The sequence below is a fragment of the Cydia splendana genome, chromosome 4 (assembly GCF_910591565.1).
Source record: "Cydia splendana chromosome 4, ilCydSple1.2, whole genome shotgun sequence".
Lineage (NCBI taxonomy): Eukaryota > Metazoa > Arthropoda > Insecta > Lepidoptera > Tortricidae > Cydia > Cydia splendana.
Genome location: NC_085963.1, coordinates 14,848,811 through 14,866,780, shown reverse-complemented (window position 1 = coordinate 14,866,780; position 17,970 = coordinate 14,848,811). Strand labels below are relative to the sequence as shown.

Genomic DNA, 17,970 nt, shown 5'->3' with positions numbered 1-17,970 from the left:
TCTATTTACATATAGTAGGAAGACAAGATAAACTTTCGAACAAAACTGTTTCTCGGAGTACTTAATAGGGCAAATTTCTATGAGCAAAGTGCATAGACAATGCATTAAAAGCAATGACAACGATAAGCATGAAAATGATTTAAGGTTTTGGTACTAATGTATTTGTGCGGATGTCAATTGCCCAATAACTTGATTGTCCCGTAGTTATCACGTTACTTAAGTATTATTGGTATCCATCTTCCATAGGCCCGATTCGGATTTTGAAATAGACATCTATTAGATATCTTTTAGACATCACCAAGATACGATAACGATATGTTTAAGATCTAACCTGTCAAATTTGACATTTGCGCGATTCTGGAGATACTGTTGAACGATTTCCACAGGATATGACTTAGATATCCAATTCACATCTAATAGATATCTTACTCTATCTAACGTAAAAGTGACATTGGTTGCCCGAATTGCGCTGCAAAAGAGAACTAGTTGATATCTAAACTATAACGTATCTAGAATGGATCTAGTACGTGTCGTCTCTTGTGAATATCTTGAAGTTCGAATACGGGTATGTTCCGTTATAATGAAATTTCATGTGCCCTATCAAAATATTCTAAAGATCCGCTACGAGATCGGTGCTACAGCGTAGCACTAAACCGTAGCAAGTGCTACGTTAAATTATAGAGGCTTAAATTACTTTCGCTACGTCCCGTTTTATGGCGTCGACGCGTTATAAATCCACGGCGACTAAAACATGTGCGTTTGACATATCACTACGGCCATACTGACCCACCAACTTAAATGTGACATATGAGAGCACTTATCGTGTTGACAAAAAGTTTATTATCGCTTAATCCACACGTGGAATATGCTGGTGGATATGTACGTGCTTACATATAAATAGTGTCCAATCAGACGAGTGTTTACACCGGGACTGCCAATAACAGAATGCAAATACAGTGCGAACAACCGCGCTCGAGTGTCCGGCTGGCTAGTAAAACTTTTATACTAAAACCTAAAGCCGGCTGGAATTCATAATTGAGATTTTTAGATTTGTATATCTTGTGGATTTGCTGGCATTTTAGAAAACAATTTTGCATTTAATGAGAATATCTTATTTAATGAGAACATTGTATAAGTAACATAATACGAGTTAGGTATTATTAAAAGTCTCATAAAAGTAAAAAAAATATGAGTGACATTAAAATGTAGGTTGGTACAGATACTTTTGAGAGTATTGTATGTTCCATGCGATGCGTGAGCAAAACACATAGTAAATGATTATATATACACACATTTATTTATTATACCTATCTATATGAACCATAAAATACTAATCTGACGTACTAGTATAGTTGGCCACAAAATTTGTAGTTAATTAATTTTAGTTTATTGTGTTTCCACTACTTCACACACAAAGGTCACCATAACGCCAGCACCAAAAGCGCAGTTATACTCTCACAACTAACTTTGCAAATTCTATGACGACAGACAATGTAACGACTCGAAGCCAACCCAGGACACTTCATAGGAAACGCAATTTCAAGTGAACAAACAAACTACTGCTGGAACCCTTCCACTCAGTTTAATTACTTCACAAAGAATGCGTCGCCTTGCCTCGATGAGGAGACAAAATTAACGCCCTCAAATATTTAATTTAAATTTCCTCCCCCGAAACGAATAATAACAGCGGGAACTCACAGACTTGAATTTTTATTGCCATTGCTTATCAAGCAATTGTCTCTGGCGAACCAGTAGGTATAGAAATATTTCAGCTCGACATCTTATTTACTGAGGTGTACAAAAAACCGGCCAAGTGCGAGTCGGACTCGCAAACGAAGGGTTCCGTACCATTATCTATAAAAACGGTCACCCATCCAAGTACTGACCCCGCCCGACGTTGCTTAACTTCGGTCAAAAATCACGTTTGTTGTATGGGAGCCCCACTTAAATCTTTATTTTATTCTGTTTTTAGTATTTGTTGTTATAGCGGCAACAGAAATACATCATCTGTGAACATTTCAATTGTCTAGCTATCACGGTTCGTGAGATACAGCCTGGTGACAGACAGACGGACGGACGGACGGACAGCGGAGTCTTAGTAATAGGGTCCCGTTTTACCCTTTGGGTACGGAACCCTAAAAACGAGCTTACAGACGCAAAATCAACAGTACTGTGTTCCAAGTGTTACGGTTCTAGATAATATGATATCTCTGATAACCCAGAGTTATTATGTAAATCAAAGAAATTACCGTCACTGGTATCTGCTATGATTAAATATACACTGTTATATTTCTGTACTAGACTTGACTCTCTGTCTGAAAATTTACATCGATATCCATAGTGTGTTTATATAATAGTGGTATCACATGTTGATAATAATACACTGAGCACATATCACATTTCTGGTGTTGATAGGTTACGTCAGATCGCAATTCAATAGTATGTTTTTGCCTTTAAAGTATAATAGTAGACCAGGTACTTGAGACGCGTGATCTGTGATAGATATTTATGTAAATTTATTCAAACGTATTACCTATCCTTGAGCTGCCATTCGGTTTAAGACTGCAGGAGCGTTACTATTGCGGTGTTACTACTGCGGCACACCTCGGACACTGGCGATCAAATGTATGAAACAAACGCGTTCCTACGCACACAGTCTACGCTCGTGTAGGTGAACGCGTACCATGCTTGTGTGAGTGAGATAAGACGTGCTAGGGTTCCCGCCATTTTGTTGTCAAGTTCGATGACCTCAATGACTCAAAACTCATTGCGCGAATTAGGAAGAAATAAGAATCGTATTATGCTGTAAGGTGGGTAACTAAGCTCGATTTATACAATACGTAGTTTCCTATTTTGAATCAGTATAAATGAAGTAACAAATTTTTTGTAAGGAAATTCAGGCCACCAAAATATTACGTAAGTTGAAAACATGTTTTTTGTTCATATAGATATTGTGTTGTTTTCAGTGTGATCTGATAGGTTTTGTAAATATTTGTTTAATATTTGAATATTTTACGTGGCCTTCGCTCTGCGCACCGCGTCAGCGCGTCCTTGCCAGCCGGTAACTGTGAGGTAACCGAGAGCGGGTGGGCGGCACTTTCAACGGGAGGCAGGGAGTGTCCATACTGTACGTTAGTACTCTTTATTATACTGTGACTGCGGAGTTGATACGGGCGGAGTGGCTACAGCTGCTGCTTAGCTACGCCTACGCAATCTCTTCCATCCTTATTCAAAGTTTCTAAATATTCTAATGTATATTTTAGCTCATTAATTCGCAGTTTGACCCAAGTTATTTTACTCATAGTGTTGTTTGTATTCCTGCCGGTGAGTAAGGTTGCCAAAGCTCAACGAGGGTGCGGGGTGTTAGGGTCGGCAACGCGCATGTAACATCTCTGGAGTTGCAGGAGTCCATAGGCTACGGTGCCTGCTTACCATCAGACGGGCTGTAGGCTTGTTTGCCACCGGCGTGATATTACCAAAAAACCTAATTTGATATACTTAATTAATCTACCTACTGGTCCTTTCTAAGCTATAAGATTTTCATGTACTTATCAGGTAGTTATTTAGTTATACAGGATGATCAATCCAAATGGGTCAGTAGGGAAAAGTCAGAAACTATGAGAGATAGCGAGATCTGTTCTTAGGAACCATGGCTTGGATTTTAGATTTAGTAATAATGCCATTCAATCTTTTTTTTAACACTCATACATAACCGGGAATCGAACCTGGTCGAAGTCTCTGTAAACAATGTTAGGTGTAAAAACTGCAAGTTATTTCGTTGTTATTGTTGATGGTGCGAATCATAAGTCACAAGAAACACATTTTTAATATTGTTTAAGTAATTGAAAGAAAAACCCAACAACAAGATAATTATTTTATTTCAGTAACTGTTCAAAATGATAGCCATTTTCCTGGATGCAAAGATTAATTCTTTTGGGTAATAGTTACCTAATAAGTGTTCCATTTTCAAATTTTAAATAAATTGGCACGCCCGCTGAACGAATGCGTTCTAATTTTAAATAAACGCAATTTGTAATGCATAACATCGATACAGATAAGATACCTATGCATAATTAGTGGTCTATTCAGATAAATGATTCATAATGATGACCGATGCATATTAATGACAACATTTTGCAAATTATTTAAATTGTAGGTATTTCAGTCTAATTTTTACACAAGAGTTCATAGCAAAATTTAGTCCTTATACTTTTAGGATCAATTACACAAACAAATACTACACACGATTACATAAAGAATATTGACCAGGTTCGTTTCCCGGTTATGTAAGAGAGTTAAAAAAAAAGTGTGAATGTCATTATTATTAAATCTAAAATCGAAGCCATGGTTCCTAAGAACAGATATCGCTATCTCTCATAGTTTCTGACTTCTCCCTACTGACCCATTTGGATTGATCACCCTGTATACAAATATTGAAAAATCCATTAACATGAATATTCCATGTAAATGCACTGCCCAAATGGTGCCAACTTGTATACACTACTAAAGTTTATAAACTATTGAGATAAGACTCACAAATAATAGGGCCTTACATTATTTAATTTTCAAGATATACCTACTTTTGCGTGAGAAGTTTAGAGTTTAAAACACTTTAGCTGAATCATTTTATCATACATGTTCTATCGAGTGAACTTCGTATCGATGTTGATGTTTTCGTACACGGCTGATCTTCATCTCCAGTCCTTTAAATTTGGGTAGCTGATTTTGCTATAAATATTATATATTACAGGTATACCTACATAAATCAGCGAAAATGTCAAAATGAGCCAGCAAGTTTAATTTAAAAAAATGCATGCTTTTATCTTTCCTGGCAAAAGGAAAGTAAAAACCTTTCTAAATTGTGGTTGAGCGCAAAGTTTCGCGGAAAAGGCAAGAGTGATGCAATTCATTTGTAACAAGTGCTTCGTAATGCGACGAGTATCTTTCACTTGTCTCACTGGCGCTGACAGAAGGTAAATCGAGTTAAAGCAAACAAATAAACCGGCACAAATCGCAGTCAATTAATCGCTCTAAAAAAAGCTAATATTCTGAAAGAAATGTCAATTAAATCTATTTTTTTTATCAATCAGAGCACATCTTGCTCATACTTCTTTATAATTTTGGTGCGATCGATATGCACTGCGTTCGGTGACGAAATAAGATCAAATCGTTATTTCTTGCAGTATCTTAGCTTCGCAGATTTTATGATTTATAAGTGATATTATTTCACAATTGATAAGAAAAGTGACTAGACCGCCAAAACAACCTAATAAAAAGTGACAGAGATTAAAGGCTTTAAGTTCTTTTTCGTAAAGCGGACAGAGTGAATACCGAGAATTACAAAAACAGGATACCTGGACGAAGAAATCGCGATCCACAAGCTTGTGCGCCGCGTCGCGCCGCCCCGCTAATCAAACTGTCACTTCAAGAATTCCGCGCGAAATCCTTCCCCAGAAAACTTCCTACAACTTTTGATTGCTGCCGAGGATTCCTATACATATTAAGGCTTGGATATTGCTTAATCACTGACACTAATCCACAACCGTATAGCTCGCTGGAGGAGTTTTGCAGTATCAATTACATTAACATCTCTACGAGTCATTATTCCGCTTCGTTTAATAAGCAAAAGGCTGCCCTTGTTGCCTCTTTAAGTTATTAATTAGAACAAAAATTCCGATCGTTCAGATTTTGTTCGCTAAATTGGCCACTTAAACTCGTAAAAGCCGTCCAAAGGAACTTAACGACGGTCAAAGAGCATAACCGCAAATAAGCTCCGATCTGGAGGCGGAAGAAAATTCCGTTTTCCTTAATTTACCCCACAGCGGACTTTTGTGAATGTTTTTTGTACGTTTGTTTACAGTTTGTGAAATAATCCGTTCTCTTTCGAGAGCAACGTTTTTCTTTTGTCGGCATTTAGCGGCGCTTTTTTTGATCACGCCAACTTTTAAACTTGAATTGCTACGAAAGATCGTAAAAGTTTAAGAAAATTTTATTGTCATTTGTCAAACTATTTTCGCGTTGTAACACCTGTTTCTTTTTTATTTCATTTGATAATTTCTAAAACTCTAATAGGCACGTTTTATTTGTCCATAGTTACTAATAGACACTCAATTCAATTTAACATTAAAGCCCTTCAATTATAAATATTGATATAAATAATCGGCCATAATTCTATAAACAAAACCGGTAATCCACCGGTAATCGTCACACACATAATTTTAATTGCGAGCAGCCAGTAACTTAGTTCGGTTTGCTTAGCAAATACAAGTAGCAGAGTAGCTGGATAATATTCAGAGTCAACATCTGACAGTTGCGGAGTTTTAGCGCCAAAGTGGTGGAACGCGGATAGTTTGGATATAGCAAACATTGCGAGCGGCTAATGTGATGTGCTTGCCGTGCTGGTTACTATTGACGCCTTTTGGTTTTAGTGCTTATTTCCCTAAATCTGCGTATAGGTATACAATATTATATTTCTTACAGTCCTCCTGTTTCAGTCCAGTCAAGTCTATAGATTTGTATAGAATTATCTGGCCAAACAGTAAATTTGTTATAAAGAATTTAAGAAAAGTAATTTTTTTAGCGATGACCACTGTTTAAATTTGGTTTAGGTATGAATAGTTGAGTCTTTTTTTTCATGCCACTTTAATAAGATTTCATGGAGAGTTTTGCTCAGCTGTGAGTGATATTCTGAATTATAAGTTAAATACGTAGAAGTACCAGGAGAACTGTATTTATGTACAATTCCTATGCAGTAAAAACAAGTCAAATTAGAGAGCAGCTCAAACGCGCCTGTAGACTGCAGATTCGTTAGTAGTTTGTTGTCGAAATTGGGCTAGACGAGTGAGTTACTCGATCGGCTTACTGGAATTTCGTCAGCCTTATTTTATATTTTATGGTCTTATTTATTATTTACTTTTTTGATTTATTTTATGCAATTATTTTTAAGCTACATAGCTAGGTATATTGAGTTGAGAAGGAGGAGGATTGTAAGTTGCTGCAGGAGGATGTTTCATCTCTGTTCCAATGGAGTCGGGATAACAAACTGACTTTCAACGCGGCTAAGTGTCGAGTGTGTAGTTTTAATCGAGCCCTATTTCCTACACATCCTCAATATTTTCTTGGACCTTAGCCAATAGACTCTTGTAATAACTAGAGTCGTCTCAGTAAAGGATCACACACACACAAAAAGTTGCAGAATTTCTATAATCATTTTACGTGCCTCGGTAACTTAATTTAAACTTTTTTTCTACAAAAGATTGACATATAAGAATAGTTTAATCCACCATTAGTTTCTATTTAGACAAATTCAAAAATGTTTTTCTATTTAGACAAATTACTTGATTTGCCTAGGTCTGTGTCGTTGCCATAATTATTTTCAGCAGACGTTCATCAGAGCAACACAAGTTTATGCATATGTGATGTCTTGTGCATTGATTGGCATTATTTTTGTTCTCAGTTCACCCGCTGGTGCAAGTGCCAAACCAGTTGGTCGGTGCGCCGTCCAGCACAGACGTCACTCTCCAGTGCCACGTCGAAGCGTCTCCTAAAGCCATCAACTACTGGACCAGAGAGAACGGTAATGTTTTTTTAACAATGCGGATTCCAGTTTTTCGCCAAGTTACCAGGTCAAAACTAACTAACTGAAATTTATATTACTTTGTATCAGATAGACAGCTCTAAAAAGACAGTTTTATCGATTAGGTTGTCAAGGTCATTTGTGCTTTAAACATAAAAAGTAGTAAAAATGCGTTTAAACATTTTAGGATATTTTTACCTTATGAAAGTTTTTGAAGCAATAAATAATAAGAGACTCCAAACTCGAAAACAGAACAATTGCTTCTGGGAGTCAGAAGGTTAACCAGGAAAAAATCTAATGATGCATGGTATTTAGGGAAACTAATTTCAACCAGCAAAAACGCTTTTGAGGCGAGGCATTTAGCAGAACAAGTTTAAGTAGGAAAAAAGGCGTTTAACTTAAAACAGCTTTTTACTTTGTTATGTTGGCAGCTGAGCAGTATTCAACTATTGTACTTACTTTTTATTGTTTTTGAGTTTATTGGAAGTGATTGTTATTAACTTCGAGCTAAAGATTACTAATATAGCTTTATGTAAAAAAGAATATTTGGAATTAAGGGCACAAATATGTAGCGCGTGTTACAAAATCAGCTAATATAAGGCAAATAATATTATCAACTCTATGAAACACGGTACGAATACAAGATTAGCTCTAAATTATTTAGTAGGTTGCACAGAAACCCGAAATCGAGTCGTTTAGCAACATCGGTATGACGATCCTAAGCACTGGGGACGCACTAACTCCATCTATTAATTTATAAGCCACTTATATCAAACTCAACGTCATCACAGCGCAACTATATGTTTACGAGCTCCGCGTAACTCTTAATAATCCTTATTAATTTAGTCCCAGACACGAAACTCAAGAGCGGAATAACCAACTAATTTCATTATTCATAAAGCACATTGAAAGCGTTAAAGTACTCATTAAAAGGCCCGTTATTCACGCTCCTACTATCTTCTTTGACAGGCCACAGGGGCTAGTGCTTGCTTACAAGTTATGGCGTTTTTATGGTTGTATTTAAAGGGAAAAATATGCGATTATTTCATGACCGTTTTTCATTTCGACGCGATTTATCGCGACTTTGATTATACGGCGCCGATGTTGGTGCTTATTAAGGGGCCCATTAATGCTCCGACAAGATGACAGCGTTAAATATGGCCGCGCGATGGTGTAACGGCAGAGACTGCCCCCCAAAGACTCAGCGTTATAAAACAATTAACAACACATAACACGAAACACACGCAAACAATTACATAGGCACCCTTAAACTAAGGTACTAGGCCGCGAGCCGCGTCATACAGTTGCTTGTCACACCTTTCAAGCTATCTGTGTTGATCCCTGATTTTTGTTCATATATTTGATTTGAGCTGCAGTTCCTAAATGTGGACACAACCAAAATGAGCAGTCGCTTTGACACCAAATTATAATTAACGCGCCAACGCGTGGTAACCGCAAGTTAAGTATTTAACATGGTCCTTCCAGTGGGCAAGTGATCTGTGTGTAAGGGTCGGCGGAAGTGACCGCCTATCGCCCCTTCATCGGTTTATCGCTGCACTCTTCGCTGAGAAGTTGTGACATTTTAAATTAAGCTTTGCATTTCTTGAAGTTTTGACAGTTTAATGTACTTTGTTCATTGATGAATGTACTGTCCATAATGTGGGACGTATTTGTATCTCGTACTGATCACGATGGCTGTCAATTTCCCGAAGCCTTTACTGTTACCTTTAATTTAAATTTTGAAAGACTGTTCGAGGTCATTTTTCACGAAGTAGGAGGTACAATACATACTACAGTTAGTTATACTGGGCGTTTTTTCCGCAAATCGACAACCATTGTGCCTGTTTTGCGTGAAAACGAGGTGGCACTACTCTAGCCACCCCAGTTCCTCCATGAAACCTAGCAGTGTCTTCAGGTTGCTAACTGCCTCCTTCAGTGTGCACAGAGTCCCTAGGTATTGGTTCCTGTATACCTCTACCTGTTTACATGTAGGAGAATATGCTTTGCTGTTTCGTATTCTTCCATGCGTGCTCTGCACATGGGGCTGTCTGTTTTACCCATGTTATGTAGGTGATTGCTTAGTGTGTTGTGTCCTGTAATTAATCCTACTATTTTGCGTAGTTGGTGTATACATACTACATACCTCAGCATTAAACATGTAACATGTGGTGGCATACTGACTAACTAACATGCTAGTCTGAAATTAAAACAGAGTGAATACATAAGCTTTATTAATGAAGTAGAATTTGAAGAGAGTCTATGACATCGGTTACACGCTAATTGTGTGTGTTCAGTCATAAGTCTTATTAGAGTTTTGAGGGATGCCAGTATGATGATAAATGGACACGGTTACACGATCAGTCCAGACTGACAATAGACTGATAAAATTACGACACAGTCGCCGTATGGACACAGAACGCAACACAGTCATTTAGTCTTGTCTAAAATGGTGACTGACGCGAGAATGACATAAACAGGTTACACGATCAGTCTCCTATCAGTTTATTGTCATTCAAAATGGACTGACGAATATTATCTAAAATATTAAATTTTCATCAGTCCAGACCATCAGTCCATCAGTCCGAGTGTTAAACGATAATTCTCTCGTCATTCTGACCAGAATGATGGACTGAATTGACTCCAGAATTAGCGTGTAACCGATGTCTACATATAGCCCATTAATTATACTGCTTTATGTCACTCAACTTACACATATTTTATCAAACATTCGTGAGAGCATGATTCCTGTCAACGCGAAGGAAATGACAATGAATACGAGTGAAAAATAATTAGATGAACGAATAAAAACACGTGCTAAGTAATACAAATAAGCATACTTAAACTCACAGAACCAACTGGGGTAGGACACTTCATTATTTCTCATTAAAGTGGCGCTCCGAGGATAAAAGTTACTTATTTAGTACTCGGGTGACAGATGAACAAAAGCACTTCTGACGTGGAGTCAAGGACAATAAGGCGAACAAGTTTGAATTATAAGGTAGAATTTTCTTGTTAAAGAAATTCCAATCGACATGATTCGGTCAAGTTATGTTCTATTTAATCGAACGAGCGAGCGAAGCGAACGAAGTTCTTACATTCGACTTGGGACACGCGGCTGGCTAGGGGCACGTCCCGGCATTTCGATGTTTTTAAGCTGAACTATCAGAGGATAGTTTGATACTCAAGAACGTAAGTAAATTTGTTCTAATTGAAATGAAATTGGGTAAACGTGTAGTTGAGGGCATTATATTTTAGTCATTAAATTATGAGCAGGCGCGATCAAGGGGTTATTAAGCTAGAAGAGCTTAGAAGGCTAAAAAGCTATTTGTGAGGGGCCTTGCTATTCTGGTCATCTTTTTGGAAGAATATATGGTCGAGTTTGGTATCAAATGAAAGTGCTCGGCTTGCACTTTTATAATATCGTTTTTAAATTTACCATTTTTAAATAATTAGTAAGATAAAAATAAACATAATATAGGTATTTGACAGTTGACAGGAAATATTTCGGCTTACCACAGATACAGTATCAGTTACGGGCTCCACAGACCTTGTAATATATCCACGCGATTTTTGATCCATTGCCGCCTATAGTGGGACATAAAACAGTAGAAATAAAATAAAATGGAACTCTAAAAGTTCCATACTATAGTCGGTCAAACAAGTTTGTCAGTAGAAAAAGGCGCGATATTCAAATTTTCTATGGGACGATAACCCTTCGCGCCTACATTTTTTAGCCGCTTTTTTCTACTGACGGAAATGGCTTGACAGACTATAAATTGTTGACACGTGGAAGCATTTTACGTCAAAAATGTGACAGCTACGTAGAAAGTGGCGCCCTCATTTATTAACCGACTTCCAAATCTCAAAAGGAGGAGTTTCGATTGTGATTTTTTTTATGTTTGTTACTCCATATCTCCGTCATTGCTGGACCGATTTTGAAAATTATTTTTTTGATTGTATGTATATGCATACAGATTGGTCCCGTTTTTATAAAAACCCAGTTCTGATGATGGGATCCATGAGGAATCGAGGGAACTTCTCAAATCTTAAAGGCATACATATAGTGATTTATGTGTTTTATCAACAAATCAAGCATATACATTCAAAAAAGTGACATTTGATGAAGTGGAACTGCTGATGATGATCAGAACGGAACTCTTCAACGGAGCATAGTTCACGTTTGGCGGTTTGTCCTCTTCGTTATGTTTGTTAAGCAAGTTAAGTTTTTAAGCCACATTTTTGTCAAGCTCGAGGTCTGATGATGGTATCCATGAGTAATCGAGGGAACTCCTCAAATCTTAAAGGCATGCGTATAGAGATTTGTGTATTTTCATCAGAAAATCAAGAACTTACATTAAAAAATGTCGCATTTGATGAAGTGGAACTGCTGATGATGATCAGAACAGAACTCTTCATAGACTACACGTTTGGCGATTTCGAATTTCGATCTTGACGGAGTTGGCCCTGGAGCCAGACCTGACCCGGATCCGGGCTCTTATCTGGACCTGAACCCGGACCTGGACCCGGACTTTGACCTGGACTTGGACCTGGACCAAGACCTACACCTGTACCTCGACCTGGACCTGGTCCTGGACCCGGACTCGGACCTTGACCCGGAAAACCACTGATACCTAAACTAAATAAACCACTATGATTACCTACCATAAAATGTAGGTATAAAGTATAATGATGCCAAACTCACTTGCCCCTCCCGCTCAAACCCCCGTATACCGCACCGCACGCGCCGTTAAATGGGTTAGGTTAGGTTAGAACTGCGAGCCTTACACAAACGAAATGCTACTAGAAAAGTGGTTTTGATTAGGTTCGAACTGCAATCCTCACAGAACCGAACTCCTATCAGAGGAGTGGGTTCGTGAGGCTCAAACTGCGACCCTTACAAAAACGAAATGCCTACAAGAAAAGTGGGTGGTTTTACCTCCTTTTCTACATAGTGCACCATCTATGTACAATAATCTTTCACCGGCCCCCATAGAAGTCGGTTTTTAATTCTTGAAAATTATTTTCTACTGTTGTATGCAGGGACAGGAACCGGTTACCTTAACCGGGGTTTTTCATAGGGTTATTTTAGAGGTGTTTATAAAAACCCCTACCATAACGGTAACCGCTTAATTAAATTAAATTAAATTAAATTAAATAATTATTTATTTCAGAAATTAAATTTCCATAATATATTAGTAGCTTATTATTATTACTCTTAACCTATGTTAGTGACTATCTATGTAACACTACTATCTATGTATTAATAAGGTAACACTTTGATTCGGTAACCGTATCAGATCGAGTTAACCTCTGTTACCGGTAACCGAAATAAAAACCCAGTCTATTCAGTTACCTCATTATGAGGTTTTTGACCAGTTCAAACGATTGTAATCTTTACGCACACTTAAATTCAACTTATTATTGAATAACCGAGGTTGGCATGGGCGGTCTATGAAGCCTCCAGCACAAACAAGTTTTTTTGCCTTTCCTTTGTTTATCTTTATACCTACCTGTGTGGTGTGTTCTTATTATAAATATTATTATATTATAACTAAAATAATTAAATTAAATAAGTTTAATAAGTTTAATAAATTAAATAAATTAAATAAATTAAATAAATTAAATAAATTAAATAAATTAAATAAATTAAATAAATTAAATAAATTAAATAAATTAAATAAATTAAATAAATTAAATAAATTAAATAAATTAAATAAATTAAATAAATTAAATAAATTAAATAAATTAAATAAATTAAATAAATTAAATAAATTAAATAAATTAAATAAATCAAATAAATTAAATAAATTAAATAAATTAAATCAATTAAATAAATTAAATAAATTAAATAAATTAAATAAATTAAATAAATTAAATAAATTAAATAAATTAAATAAATTAAATAAATTAAATAAATTAAATAAATTAAATAAATTAAATAAATTAAATAAATTAAATAAATTGAATAAATTGAATAAATTGAATAAATTAAATAAATTAAATAAATTAAATAAATTAAATAAATTAAATAAATTAAATAAATTAAATAAATTAAATAAATTAAATAAATTAAATAAATTAAACTAATTAAATAAATTAAATAAATAAAATAAAATAAAGTAAATAAATTTTAAAATAATAAATAAATTCAATAAATTAAATAAATAAATTCAATTAAATAAATTTAATAAATAAAGTCAATAAAATCAACAAAATATAAATAAAGTAAATAAAATAAACAATTTTTTTAGTATTTTTTTTTAGTTCTGACGGCACATCACTAAAACTACTTTTCTCAAAAATGGACGGCAAAGTCGACTTTGCCGCTTAAAAAATAGGTTGCGAAGCGCGTAGTTTATGGTCCGTCAAAAATTAAAAAGTTAAAAACATTGCAGTCTCGATTTTGGGACTGCAATGTTGCATACAAATTCCATTATTTGTCGAGTTCCAAACTTTTTAAAAGTTGAAATGGCCATATCAAATGAAGGCACAGGCCCATTAAACAGCCAAACAGATGATTAGTACCGCGACTATTTAGCTGTCTCAAATAGGTTGGCGTATTTTCGGCAGAAAAATACACTTCTATTTTTTTATTAAAAAAATAAAAAGGCGGCAAAGCTAATTTTTTCAATTGTTTCTACTTTTTTCTGTGAAAATATATACTTAAGAAAGTTGCTTTTGTAAAATATTTCTATGATATTTATATTTCTTGCACCATTTTTGAGAAAAGCACTATATATGACTCGGCTGGAAGGCTACTTGCTGGCTTCGGATTCAATTAAACGGACTCCCAAGGTCGTCCGTTTAAAACGAATCCTCAGCCTGCAAGTAGCTACTTCCGAGCCTCGACAATAATGTACTATTAATGTAGCAAACCAGTAAGCAACCGATAATAAAGGTTACCATAACTGAATGAAAACCTGTTAAAAACCCTTAACAAAAACCCTATCGCGATGGGGTTTTGAGATTAACTCGGTTAAAGGTTAGGGTTACCGTTTCAATAAGGTTACCATTACAATCAGGTAACAGTATGATAGGGTTACCGAATGATAAGGTAACCGAATCGATTGGGTTACCGAATTGATAGGATTAAGCGTAAAGAGGGGTTTTCCGGTCCTTGGTTGTATGTCGAACTATACGAGTAAGTAGGTGCAACAAAGTCAATCGCTCTATATAATTTTTGGCAAAACGCGAGTTCTCAGTTCGGGGCGAACTACTACTGTATGGGGAAGACAAAGAAATTATAGCCAGCATTCAATGAATGTAGTATGGTACAGTGAAACCTGGTTAATTGACACCTGGATAAATGGAAAACCTCAATAATTGCAACCAAAAGTCCGGCCCCGGTCCCTTGAGACCAAAAGGCCTCTATAATTGAAATTTTGGAACCTCTATAATTGCAATTTAGATTTTAGGGCTTTTCGTAATTTTGCCTCTGTAATTGACCACGTCGCAACTAAGACCTCTATAATTGACACTGTGCTAAAAAAATCCGTTATTTTTGCTCTCCTTTTTACCTCTATTATTGAAACGAGTCTTACTTATTACCTCTGTAATTGAAATAATGTAGTTGTAGACAGCAGAAACAATATTTTAATAGCAATGATCATTTTATTTATATCTTCATCTAGAATTCAATTTATTTATTGGGTATCTATCACAGCCTGTAGTAGGTGAAATATTTTTTATTAAATCAAAAACAAAGTATGCTTTTTACATTCCAATAAAACTTTCTTCTACAATTCAAGGGAATTTTTTAAACCCAAATGATTAATAAGAAAATAAAGTAGTAATTAATGTAGTGTAAAAGTGCAAGTATAGAAGCTATATATAGACCAGAAACCCAGAACGTAAGCGTGTAAATCTACTTTCAATGGTTATTTGCACCTCCATAAAAGAAATTTGTCAGAACGCAACTTCTATTAATGAAAACCTCTATAATTGACACAACGATTTTTTGAACCTTGTTAATTGACACGACCTGCTTAAATGAAAAACCTGGTTAATTGACAAAAAATGGCCGGTCCCTTGAGATTGCAATTATCCAGGTTCTACTGTATATGCTAAAAGGGGGGGGGGGGGGGGGGGGGGCGTAAAGCACCATAACCAAAGGTATCATAGTACATTCATTAAATGCTTGCTATAATTTGTTTTCCAAAAAACACAATTTGACCGAATCACACGGGAGCTATTTGAATTTACGCGGATTGGACACGGTGTTAGTAGAAATGAAACCTGCAAATCAATATCACACGTACACGGACTGGCATATGTACGGCCAATATTCCGCGGCAGCAAAATGCGTTTGCAGCGACTAGCGAGTGCAGGAGACCCCTGACCAAGTGGCCACTAAAGTCGAGTTAGGAATGGATTTACGACGCTTGTTGCCGGCCGCACCGCGACATGTGTGAACGGGCAGCGCGGTCACAGCTGCCCGCCGGCCGACCAAATCCCGACAAAACGAACAAAACTTTTTCGCAATGCGGTCTTTAAGCACATTTTTCCAGCAAGGTAATCATGCAGTTTATGCTCGCTGTACTGCTGGATTAAGTCAGTGCAATGAGGCTATTGGGCTATTAAAAATAACTATCTTGTTAAGTAGTCACGTAAACGGAGGTGATCAGCATAGCATTTGATAGCACGACTGTCTTAGCAGTGTCAAACTTATGCGTAGGTATCTTACTTATTAAACATCTTGCTCGCACAAATATGCGAGTACGAGCGAGATCCATAGAAAGTTAACTACGCACAGCGAATATGTCAGTGCCAAACTGGTGGTAGCCGTACTATAAAGTAAATATTATTTATAACAACTTTACGCACTAACAAACCCCTGAAATAATTTACTAGCGATATAATACTATACCATCTTATTTGATAAGTTCATGAAAACAAGAAAATTATTGACATGACTGACGAGCTATAATACTACTTAGTATATCTATTATTTCGAATGATCTCAGAATAATAAGGAAGTATTTAAAAAAAATGGCCAAGCTGTTTTTATCCTGATCGTAAACTATTCTGAATTAACCTTGCGGTGCAATTTAAAAAAAAAACAGCAATCAGCGCCACACCAGCACTGGTAAATGGTGGGCTAACAATGTTTGAGAAGCTCTCACCGTGCACTGCTAGAGATTTTGCGGATTTTTTTTGTTAAAAACTATTATTACCTTTTATTTAACTTGCCATGCTAGTTAAAATGTGTGGGTCAAGTCTTGGAAGCCAAATTAAACATTTGCACCCAGTCCTAAGATAGATCAGTAAAAATGAGTTTAGTTTTATTGAGACGACCGTACGAGTCGGTAGTAAATAAGTATAAAATACCATAATGTTTCATATTTTTAATTGAAATGGAAGTTTATTTTCTAATACACCAAACAATACCACCTATGCGACCACATGTCATGTATGTTACTTGATAGTGAGCACCTATTGTTGACTCATGATCATAAAAAAAAAATATAAACAGAAGTGACGTGAACGTTTGCACAATAATTGGCTATTTCATAACCAACCAGATACAGAACGTGGGCAAATTTAGATGCAGTTATGGACGCAACCGAGCCGGCATTACAAAGCAATACCTAGCTACAGCTAGCGACACCGCGCAAAAAGCGGACCAAATTCTATTACCGCGGATATGCAACAAAGACCGCTGGCCCGCCCGCTTCAAATTGCTTTAGGCTACGCTGACAATATTTACTCGCAGGCTAAAACATTCGTACGAATCAAAATTGATGATAACAATGGTTTTATTCTGTTTATTCTTTTGTCAGAACTCTCATTGTCGTTTGGTCAAAGACATAGACAGAACTATGCATAATTGAGGTTTTTTGCTGTATATAAGAGACTCTAGTTCGTAAATCAACAATTACCGTCCACTATGCAGGCTGAGAATGACTTTTACTAGACAGAGAAACATTTAGGCACAATTGTGTATGCTAGATTGCCAATCAGCCTTGCTTGCCTTACATACTGCTAATGAATGCTTTTTGTCCATCGACTAATGTCACCGGCATGATATTAAAATTCAAAATAAAATGTAAATTTTAAAGCTTCTTAAGATGCTAATACACGAGTCACTATATACTTAACATACCCAAATAGGTAATTATCTATAGGTGTTCCTATAATTTTCCCCTTTTTTTCTAAGAGTTCCCTCATTCCTATAGGACCTCAGCACCGGATCCATCCATTCTATCAGATTTTATGACAATGGAACACTCTTTCAAACAAGACTATAATTTTCCTTATCAGTATAACCATGTTGCAGTAATCGGGGAAGATATATTGCTCCTTTAGAGAAAAATCTCTTTGTCTCAATGACTTCTGAAATAGCAGAGTCGATAATCTCCATTGTTGAAGTCGTTAAATATAAAATGTTTGCTTAA

General features: G+C 36.0%; 1 protein-coding gene across 1 annotated transcript in view; it reads left to right on the top strand.

Moving 5' to 3' along the window:
- LOC134789984 (lachesin) overlaps nt 1-17,970 on the top strand; it is a 115,968-nt gene that overhangs the window by 81,473 nt on the left and 16,525 nt on the right. The window contains exon 7 of the mRNA XM_063760723.1: nt 7,457-7,576. Coding sequence (XP_063616793.1) covers nt 7,457-7,576 — 120 coding nt within the window. The remainder of the gene's footprint in view (nt 1-7,456; nt 7,577-17,970) is intronic.